The sequence below is a fragment of the Chanodichthys erythropterus genome, chromosome 7 (genome assembly GCF_024489055.1).
Source record: "Chanodichthys erythropterus isolate Z2021 chromosome 7, ASM2448905v1, whole genome shotgun sequence".
Classification (NCBI taxonomy): Eukaryota; Metazoa; Chordata; class Actinopteri; order Cypriniformes; family Xenocyprididae; genus Chanodichthys; species Chanodichthys erythropterus.
This window is the reverse complement of record NC_090227.1, coordinates 20,520,119-20,531,739: the sequence shown is the minus strand read 5'-3', so window position 1 is coordinate 20,531,739 and position 11,621 is coordinate 20,520,119. Positions and strand designations below refer to the sequence as shown.

At 44.4% G+C, this 11,621-nt stretch overlaps 1 protein-coding gene across 1 annotated transcript; it reads left to right on the top strand.

Annotated features, from left to right (window-relative positions):
- The first annotated feature begins 5,245 nt into the window (after positions 1-5,245).
- On the top strand, positions 5,246-8,701 carry LOC137022664 (extracellular calcium-sensing receptor-like). The gene is made up of 6 exons (XM_067389097.1): positions 5,246-5,472; positions 5,628-5,925; positions 6,056-6,889; positions 7,054-7,275; positions 7,591-7,714; positions 7,809-8,701. Exons 1-6 carry the CDS (start codon positions 5,246-5,248, stop codon positions 8,699-8,701), a joined length of 2,598 nt encoding a protein of 865 aa, XP_067245198.1.
- Positions 8,702-11,621: the final 2,920 nt, after the last annotated feature.

Genomic DNA, 11,621 nt, shown 5'->3' with positions numbered 1-11,621 from the left:
CAACTTCTCTCCTCCGGACCGTAACCTTCCCAGTCCACCAAGTACTGGAATCCGCGTCCCCTCCGCCTCGAGTCCAGAATACGATTAACCTAATAAGTTGGTTCCCCGTCTACGAGACGCGGCGGTGGAGGAACCGGAGCAGGCGGATTAAGTGGTGAATGAAAAACTGGTTTGATTTTGGACACATGGAAGGCGGGATGAATCCTCCTGTACGCCGGAGGCAATTTGAGGCGGACTGCCACTGGACTAATGATCTTAGTGACAGTAAACGGGCCAATGAATTTGGGAGCAAGCTTATTAGCCACGGAGCGGAGCGGAATGTTCTTAGTAGAAAGCCACACTTTTTGACCAACAACGTATACGGGTGGCTTTGACCGGTGGCGATCGGTCTTAGCCTTGGTGCGCGCCCTCACTTGCAACAGAGTCTCGCGGGCTCTGTTCCAAGTGCGATGGCACCTCTGGACAAGGGCGTGGGCAGAGGGGACCGCAACTTCGGACTCCAGACTGGGAAACACAGGTGGCTGGTAACCTAGGCTACATTCAAACGGAGAAAGGCCCGTAGAAGACACTGGTAACGAGTTGTGAGCGTACTCAATCATAGAGAGTTGTTGGCTCCAGGAGGAAGGATTCTTGGACGCCAAACATCGCAACATTCGCTCTAAATCCTGGTTGGCTCTCTCGGTCTGACCATTGGTCTGGGGATGGAACCCAGAGGAAAGACTAACCGTTGCCCCCAGTAACTTACAAAACTCTTGCCAGAATTTGGACACAAATTGGGGACCCCTGTCAGAAACCACATCCACCGGGAGGCCATGTAGCCGGAAGACATGATCAATGACAGTAACCGCTGTCTCCTTAGCAGAGGGTAATTTGGCTAAGGGTATAAAATGGGTCACCTTCGAGAACCGGTCCACAACGGTCAAAACAACCGTATACCCTTGGGAGGGTGGGAGGGCGGTCACAAAATCTAGCGCGATATGGGACCAGGGTCTCGAAGGGACAGACAGCGGTTGGAGTAACCCATCTGGAGGGCGGTTGGAAGTTTTACCAGTAGCACAGACCGAGCAAGCCAAAACAAAATCGCGAATGTCGCGAGCCATACCTGGCCACCAGAATCGTTGCTTGACCAAAAATCTGGTTCGATTAACCCCTGGATGGCAAGCCACGTTAGAACAATGACCCCACTTGATCACGCAGGACCTTAACTCATCCGGCACAAACAAACGGTTCGGTGGGCATGCGGGCGGAGGCGTTACCCCTTCTAAGGCCGCCAGGACCTTCGATTCGATCTCCCATGTAAGAGTGGAGACCACTAATGTCTCGGGAAGAATACACTCGGGAGTAGACGGGCGTTCGGAGGGATCAAAAATGCGAGAAAGAGAATCGGGCTTGATGTTCTTGGAGCCCGGGCGGTACGATAGAGTAAAATCAAAACGACCGAAAAAAAGTGCCCAACGAGCCTGCCTGGAATTGAGTCTTTTAGCCGATCGTATATACTCTAAATTCTTATGATCAGTCCAAACGATAAAGGGTACCCCTGAACCCTCTAACCAGTGACGTCACTCTTCCAACGCTAATTTGACTGCCAACAACTCTCTGTTACCAATATCATAATTGCGTTCAGCGGGAGACAAACGATGAGAATAATACGCGCAAGGGTGCATCTTGTTATCTGAGGGAGAACGCTGGGAGAGAACTGCACCTACCCCCACCTCTGACGCGTCGACCTCCACCACGAACTGACGCGAAGGATCAGGGGCTATCAGAATGGGGGCCGAAACGAAGCGGCCCTTCAGTTTGGCAAATGCAGCCTCGGCTGCATCTGACCACCTGAAGGTCATTCTGGAGGAGGTCAAAGCGGTCAGAGGTGCGGCTAGTTGGCTGAAATTGCGAATAAAACGGCGGTAAAAATTGGCGAACCCCAGAAACCGCTGTAGGGCCTTACGGGAATCTGGACTTGGCCAATCCACCACAGCCTTAACCTTGTCAGGATCCATGCGAATTCCCTCAGACGAGACGATGTACCCTAGGAAAGAAACAGATTGTGCATGAAATTCGCATTTCTCCGCCTTGACAAAAAGCCCATTCTCTAACAGCCGCTGAAGCACTCGTCTGACGTGTTGAACATGCTCCTGGAGAGACGATGAAAAAATCAATATGTCGTCCAGGTAGACATATATGAACTGGTCAACCATGTCTCTCAACACGTCATTGACGAGTGCCTGGAAGACCGCGGGCGAGTTGGACAGCCCGAAGGGCATGACCAAGTATTTAAAGTGCCCTCTAGGGGTGTTAAAAGCGGTCTTCCACTCATCCCCCTCCCTGATGCGGACCAAATGATATGCGTTTCTTAAGTCCAATTTAGTGAAAATGGACGCTCCTTGCAACCTCTCGAAGGCTGAAGACATCAACGGCAAAGGATAAGTATTCTTTACCGTGATGTTGTTCAGCTCCCGGTAATCAATACAAGGTCGCAAAGACCCGTCCTTCTTCCCCACAAAAAGAACCCCGCCCCCGCTGGAGATGAGGAAGGGCGGATGAACTTGGCTGCCAGGGAATCAGAAATATATTTCTCCATGGCCTCCCTCTCGGGAACAGATAGAGAGTACAACTTGCCTTTAGGCGGAGACTTACCCGGAACTAAGTCTATTGCACAATCGTAGGGACGATGCGGAGGGAGAGAAGCAGCTCGGGACTTACTGAACACCTCCTTCAGGTCAAGGTACTCCTTGGGCACGTTAGACAGATCCACCGCCTCATCCTGCAAAACAGAAACAGACACCGTGGGACAAGCAGACAATAGACAAGACTTGTGACACTGGGTGCTCCATTCAGTAATAGTTCCGAGTTGCCAGTCGATGTGAGGGTTGTGTTTGGTGAGCCAGGGGTGTCCAAGAACGACAGGTGCGTGAGGGGTGTCCATGAGGAGGAACTGTGCTTCTTCTGAATGGTTACCGGAAGTGACGAGGGTGATGTAATCCGTAGTGTGGGAGAGACTGGAAAGAGACTGTCCATTGAGTGCGTTGACTGAAGTGCTCAAGGGATGATGTAGGAATTCCATGTTGTCGTGCAAACGTGATATCCATGAAACTGCCCTCCGCCCCAGAATCCAAAAGTGCGCTACAGGTGATGTCGTGTGTAGCCCATCTCAGTCTAACCGGGAGGAGGGTCGATGGCGAGGACTTCTCGGCGGAGATCCCGCCCGATAGTAGCCTCGAGTTTACTATCGGGCTTGGTCTTTTACCGGGCAGTTCTTGATGATGTGTCCCGATGTCCCGCAGTATAAGCAAAGACCAAGGGACCTCCGCCGCTCCCGCTCCTCCAGAGAAAGCCGAGCTCTCCCTACCTGCATGGGCTCAGGATCGGGTGCTGGGCTAACCGCATCCACCGGGCTGACAGGAAGACCGCTGTGCCTCTCTCCGGATTCCACTAGTGACTCCACTCGTCGGAGGCGAGAATCAACTCGAAGCGCCAGCTCAACAAGCCCGTTGAATGTCTCTGGAAGGTCCAACGTGTATATCTCCCGGTGGATACGATCAGCCAGCCCATGCAGGAACACGTCCCACTGCGCCTCCTCGTTCCACCGACACTCTGCCGCGAGGGTGCGGAACTCGATGGCATAGTCAGCGACCGTGCGGTTGCCCTGCTTGAGAGCGGTGAGTTTGCGGGCGGCCTCTTTTCCCGCAACCGCACGGTCGAACACCCTCCTCATCTCGGCGGCAAGTGCCGTGAACGAGGAGCAGCACGGGTCCTGGTTTTCCCAAACCGCCGTTCCCCATAGCGCCACCTTCCTGGTGAGCAGGGTCAGTACAAACGCCACCTTGGACTCCTCCCTCTCAAAGGTGCGTGGCTGCAGGGTGAAATGGAGAGAACATTTATTCAAAAACGCTCGACAAAAATCTGGCTCACCGGCATAGTTCTGAGGAACGGGAAGGCGGGGCTCCAACAGGTCTCCTTGTACGGGTGTTGGTGGGGGAACGGACGGTGGGGCTGGCGCAGTGGGAGCGTGAAGTTGTTGTAGCTGCTGGGAGAGCTCGGACACCTGTGTTACCAGCGCCTGGACGGCGCGTCCGGTGGATGAAAGACTCTCCTGCTGCTGGTCCATACGATTAACAGCATGACTGATGAACTCCGTGAAAGCTGCTGAACTCGCTGCATCCATAGTAGATGGTCAGATCGTTCTGTCACGTGAAAAGAAGACTGGATGCAATAGCAAGTTATTCACTTTAATAGTGCTTCACGCCAGGTAGTCAGATATATACACACAGTACAGTCACAACACAGACAGCAGGAGAGATGGTAACACAGGGACTGGATGGGTGCTGGTGTCCGTGGTGAGTGGTGCTCCGTGGTGAGAATCCGTGAGATGAGCAAGGTAAATCCAGAACGAGTATCCAGGGGAACAGACAGGAAACAGCAACGAGAACTCCAACTCCAGGAAACAAGAAACACGGAAACACAAGACAACACCAGGACTCCAAAACAACGATCTGACAAACATGAGACGAAAGACAAGGCGTTAAATAGGCAAGATCTAATAACCACCAGCTGCCGCTGATCAGTAATCAGCGGCGACGCCCACACAGAACAATCAGGTGACACACCCCACAACCCACACACAGACAACAGAATGACACAGTGGATCTGCGAACCGTGACACATGGTTAACAATTGTTTATTGAGATAATGATACTAAAACAATTTTGTCATAAATACTTCAGTTATTATGTGATGAATAATGTCTTAACTAATAACTTATGAACCATCTACTAATGATCTATTTGATTTATTTAATTGAGATAACTTACAACACATTTGTAAATTGTTAGCATAACACGTATTAATCATTTATGAACGTATATTGTAATGTTTTTAAATGACTTGTTCATCATTAACTAATAACTTTTAACTGAACTAATAAAACATCAAACATTTATAAATGTATATTCATGTTTTGTAAATGATTTGTTAATCATTAACTAATAATTCATAAATTACTTATAACTGAACGTTATTATAAAGTGTTACCAAATGTTTAAAGGTGGCCTCATGACTGAATCAGGTGTGCATTACCATTGGGTCAAAGGAGTTTGGTACATAAAAGATTGACAGCAGGAGTTGTAAACGCTATTGGTTTGTGTGCTTCCTTGTGAAAAGTTAAGGCCATCCCTTGATCACAGATTGTATATATATATCTTTGCATGCTGCTTGCTGTACCCACCAGGTCCATTTGTCTGTGTCAGTTATGGCACGACTGTATGCAGCTCTTCTCACATTTTGGCCTCTACTGTGTATTTGTGTGCAGAGTCAGTCTAATGGGAAAGATAAGTGCATCTATCAGGGAGATGAGGATACTTATAGCTTTTACCAGGGAGGAGATGTGGTTTTGGGAGGGATTTTTCCTTTACATTCCAGCACAATACCATTGGTTTCTTCTTTCATGACCAAACCTAAGCTAATCAAATATAAATTGTGCGTCATGGTTTCTTCTTCTGAAAGATGAGAATAATAGAACTGTTTAGAAACCATATTAACTAAACTATTTGGCCTCATTTTAAATTGGTTTTCTTTGTTTTATTGCAGTTATCTAAAGCATTTAATACAGTTATGTGTGAAATCTGTTGCAGCTTTACCCCTCGAGCACTGAGGTGGATGCAGACAATGATCTTTGCTGTGAGAGAAATAAACCAGCGGCAAGACCTTTTGCCAAATCTTTCTCTGGGCTACCACATCAGGGACAGCGGTGATGACATACCTGTATCTGTAAAGAGGTCTCTTCTCCTGGTCAATGGACAGCCAGAGAGGGGCAGTGGACAAAGCTGTGAAGAGACACATAAACAGCCGAGCCCTGTAATTGTGGGAGAGGCATCATCAGGAGTCTCCATGGCTGTTCTGAGAACTCTAGGCTCATTCAAAATACCTTTAGTAAAACAAAATAATTTAACATTATTTTACATTTTATCACTTTGTCTTGGTAATGTTTTAAATGACAGTTTTATTAGAGTTAATATTAATTGTTAATTTTACTAAAATGTTGTGTTTTTCCATATTTTAGGTGAGCTACTTTGCATCCTGTTCCTGTCTCAGTAACAAGAGAGAGTTTCCAGCATTCATGCGGACAATGCCAAGTGATCTATTTCAAATTAAAGCTTTGGTAAAACTTGTTCATTATTTCCATTGGACATGGGTCGGGGTGATTGGTGTGGATACAGACTATGCTCGATTTGCCATCCAGCTCTTCCTGAAAGAGTCAGAAAGATTTAATATTTGTCCTGCTTATATTCGCATTTATCCTGTTGCATTGACGCAAGATGCAGCGGAGGAAATTGTGAACATTTTAAAAACTTCTTCTGCAACAGTCATAATTAACTTCTCTGTGGACTCATATCTGCATGGTATCCTGAAAGAGTGCAGACGACAAAATCTCACACATCTTCAGTGGATTGCCAGTGAGGCCTGGGCCACATCAAAAGTCCTCTGGGAGGACTTTGATGATCTGTTAAAGGGAACATTGGGGTTTGCCATACGGAGAGCTGATATCCCACATCTTGGCAGTTACCTCAGAAGAGTAAATGTTTCTGTTGTGCAAATGTCTAATTTTCTCTCTGAGTTTTGGGAAGAGACTTTTCATTGTTGGCTGAATGGGTCCTTAAACACCCATGTGCATGGAGAAGGTGTACAGAACTGGCCACCCTGCAATGGCAGTGAGAGTTTGGATGATGTGTACACTCTTTATTCTGATGTGTCACAACTAAGAGTGTCCTACAACGTTTATAAGGCTGTGTATCTAATTGCACATGCATTACATGACATGAGCACTTGTGTCCCAGGAAAGGGCCCCTTTCAGAATGGGACATGTGGGAGTCTGTATCAAATTCTGCCATGGCAGGTGTATGTCTACTTTACATTCTCTTCCTATATATAATTATATATATAATTATATATATATATATATATATATATATATATATATATATATATATATATATATATATATATATCTAATGTGTGTGCTTTACTTTGCATGATCCTGTCTTCCAATCTTCATCTAAGCTCCTGCACTACATGAAACAAACAAATTTTACGACACTGGGGGAAGAGGTCAGATTCGATGACAATGGTGATCCTATTGCATCCTACGACCTGATGAACTGGCAAAAAGGGTCTGATGGCTCCCTTCAGCTAGTGAGGGTGGGATTCTATGATGCCTCCCTTGAAGATAACAAGGACCTATTAATAGATGAGCCAGCAATTATGTGGCACAGAGGAGAGAAGGTGTGTGCTATCCCTCTCATCACCAGATATTGTTTACTTTTTCTCCAACTTTACTTAATGTTTATGGCTGAACTAAGAAGAATCCAGTTTTGTAATTTAAAATGGAAATGCACTGTTGATTTTATTTATTTATTTATTTTTTAAATATATAGATGATCCAGCGACATTTTAGGTTTTTACATTGGTCAGTTAATTAGATGAGTGATTATCTGTCTGTCTATTTCTCTGTGCAAGGAAAGTACTTAATGATATGCACTCTTACAGAGTTCAGACTATGTAGTGTTTTTCTACTGCTTGTTCTGTTGCGGTCATTAGGCACCAGAATCGTTGTGCAGTCAAAGCTGTCTGCCAGGCTCCAGGAAGGCCAGGCAAAAAGGAAAGCCAGTCTGCTGCTTTGACTGCATACCATGTGCCGAAGGAGAGATCAGTAATCAAACAGGTGTGAATTTCCTCACAGCTCCACAATTAATGATATTTCAAGAAGAAAGAATGCTGGTGTTTTATGCTACCTTATTCCCACAATTTTTCCACAGACTCGATTGATTGTCTGACATGTTCAAAGGAAACATGGCCAAACCAAGCCCAAGACCAGTGCCTTCCCAAAACATTAGAGTTTTTGTCCTTTCAGGAGCCCTTGGGAATAATCCTATGGGCATTTTCAGCATTCGGGGCCTGTGCAGCATTAGCAGTGCTTGTTGTGTTTATAATGTACAGGAAAACACCAGTCATACGAGGAAACAATATGGAGTTAAGTTTCCTTCTCCTCCTGTTCCTCTGCACATGCTTTCTGATTGGCCTAACATTTATAGGGAAGCCTACGGACTGGTTATGCCGGACTCGGTATCCAGCCTTTGGAATCAGCTTTACTCTCTGTATTTCATGTATTTTGGCAAAAACTGTAGTAGTTTTAATGGCTTTTAGGGCCACCCTCCCTGGCAGTAATGTCATGAAGTGGTTTGGCCCTGCTAAACAAAGATCGAGTGTAATCTTGTGCACTAGTGTGCAAGCACTTATTTGCATCATTTGGTTAACAACTAAGCCTCCTGTTGCTGCATATAATACCAAGTTCATGAGTGCAACTATAATTGTTGAATGTGCTGTAGGATCTGAAATTGGATTTTGGTGTGTGTTAGGATATATCGGTTTCCTATCTTCTTTGTGTTTCTTATTGGCATTTTTGGCCAGAAAACTACCAGATAACTTTAATGAGGCTAAATTCATCACATTCAGCATGCTTATATTTTTTGCTGTGTGGATAACCTTCATTCCAGTTTATGTGAGCTCTCGTGGAAAGTATATGGTTGCTGTTCATGTCTTTGCTATTCTAGCTTCTGCCTTTGGTCTCTTGCTGTGTATATTTGCTCCAAAATGTTATATTGTACTTCTAAAACCAGAGAGAAATGACAAAAAGCGTATGATGAAATAGTACTCAAATAAAATCAGTTAGGCCAACACATTATAAAAAAAAAAGATACAATAAAATCATGACTTTCATGACTTGGATAAGGTTGGCTGGTTATTAAACCTTTTTAAATGTATTTTGTTGTTGCTATTGTTGTTATTACAAACCACAAATTTCACACTACTGTTCCAGAAAAATGTAAATCTGGGAAATTTACACAATATTATGTTTTTTTATTCACTGATGCACTCCCATACCATGACAGATGTTTTCTTTTGCATCTGTCGCTGATGAATGTCCATTATTTCCAAAAACAAGCTGAAACATGGACTCATCTGACCACAGCATACATTTCCACTGTATTTTAGACCATCTGAGGTAAGCTCGGGCCCAGAGAACTTAGCAGCATCTCTGCATAGAATCACTGTATAGCTTTCTCCTTGAGTAACAGAGATTGAAGTTGCATTTCTTGATGCAGCATCAGACTGTTAAGTGACAACTGTTTTCCAAAGTACTCCAGAGTCCATGTGGCTATATTTAACCCTTAAATGCATGAATGTTTCACCAATCATTGTTACATATTCGGGTCTTTAGAAACCCATATCTATATCTAACACAGATGGATCTCTAACCATTACAGAAGAATAAAAAAAAAGCATATTTTATTACCTTTTGGAGTTTGGAAGGGTTCATTTTGAGCAGATATTTTATGCCATCATCACTGTCCTCGTTCATTTCCCAGTACATTCAGCAAATTATAGTTTTGATAATATGTTTGAGATCGTGAATATGAGCCCATTTGCGATCTCAAACATATTCTCAAAACTATAATTTCCAACGTCTTCAAAATCAATATTTTGATCACCGATAGCTTCAACAGATCATCCATTAAGTGACAGTGACAGTCATATTTGATTGTGTTCAGTACATGCTCCGCAGTAAATCGCTGAGCCATTTCATGTTTTGCCTGTTCTTTCATTTTCCGTCAAAATCAAACGTCACTTCATCATTGTGTTTTAGACATTGCCACCTTGTGGAATAAAGGTGAATTGCGCTTATTCCCATATATTAATATACGTACAATAATACACACCTCGGGTCGTTAGAAACCCTATATAATTTTTACAAAAAATTAATAGGAAAATACGCATTCTTTTATATATTTTTTTTTCTTGTTATATTCTTTATAATGAATTGATTGAGAAATCCTAAGAAGACTGATGTCTAACTTTAAAAAATTAATGAGGAGGGGGGAAGTGAATGACGTCCAAGGTCGATAAAGATCTGTATGCATTCAAGGGTTAACACAGTAGTATGATTAATACAATGCCATCTGAGGGCTCAAAGGTCATGCACAACTGAGGTTTTTTACCTTGCCCTATATAGACTGAGATTTCTCCAGATTCCCTGAATCTTTTTACAATGTTTTATATTGTAGATGGAGAAAGACATAAATTCTTTGCAATCTTGCATTGAGAAATGTGATTTTGGAATTGTTTGACAATTCTCTCGTGACATTTGGCACAAAGTGATGAGCCATAACCCATCTTTTCTGAGAAGCTCTTTTACACCCAAACACGATACCCTCACATATTACCAATTCACCTGCTAATTGTGGACTGTATAAAAACAGTTTAACTTGGATATTATATAATATTTATTTTGCTTCAGTCCAAACTTTTTTTGGTGTGTGTTGCAGCCAAAATTTGTTTATGTTCACAAAATGCAATTATGTTGGTCAGTGAAAACATTGAAAAACATTTTTTTTTTTTTTTCAACTTTTCTGGAAATTGGGTTTGTAATTAATAAAAACACACTTTTTATAATGTTTGTTTATTTCACAGGTATGCTGTTAAACGACAACATAGGGCAGTACACTACACCTGTCAGGATCCCGGTGTTTTGTGTTTTGTAGGACTCTTCTGTTGAAGTGTAATCGGTTTTCTTTGTTTCAATCTTTATTTCCTGTGTTTTGGTTTCTGTTTTGCCTGTACCTTTTGTGTCGCTATAGTTACCCTCATTAGTTACCATGACATCATATCACCAACACCTGTCCCTTATCAGCCCATTGTTAACGTGTCTATTTAAACCTTTATGCTTCATTTGTTGTGGGTTGGTCGCTGCTTTTGTGAGTATGTTCTTGTCATTGCTCTCGTCAGCTGTCTGTGAATGGATTACCTTTTGTTATTAAACGTTGGTGCTTGCATTTGGATTCTCACTCTGTTTCATGCCTGCGCATTCGTAACAGAGCGACCAACCAAACTATGAATCCAGCAGCACAAATTTTGCGTCTCCGTCAAGGAGATTTGTCTATTGAGGATTACGTGAGGGACTTTGTAGAGGTGGCTCACTTGACTCGTATGGACAATTTATGCTTAATGATATTCTTTCGAGGAGGGTTATCTGAGTCACTCAAATCTTTTGTGCCATTGCATCACCCTAGCTGGACTCTTGAATATTATATTGACTTGGCATTACGGTTGAGCGGCTCGGCATTTACTGTCGGGGTCGTGGAAGAGCAATGTCACGTCGCCGCTGATCACCCAGAGCAACGTCACACCTTCGCTGATCACCCAGAGCAATGTCACGTCGCCGCTGATCGCCCAGAGCAACGTCACGCCTTCGCTGATCGCCCAGAGCAACGTCACGCCTTCGCTGATCGCCCAGAGCCACGTCCTGTCTCCGCTGATCGCCCAGAGCCACGTCCTGTCTCCGCTGATCGCCCAGAGCCACGTCCTGTCTCCGCTGATCGCCCAGAGCCACGTCCTGTCTCCGCTGATCGCCCAGAGCCACGTCCTGTCTCCGCTGATCGCCCAGAGCCACGTCCTGTCTCCGCTGATCGCCCAGAGCCACGTCCTGTCTCCGCTGATCGCCCAGAGCCACGTCCTGTCTCCGCTGATCGCCCAGAGCCACGTCCTGTCTCCGCTGATCGCCCAGAGCCACG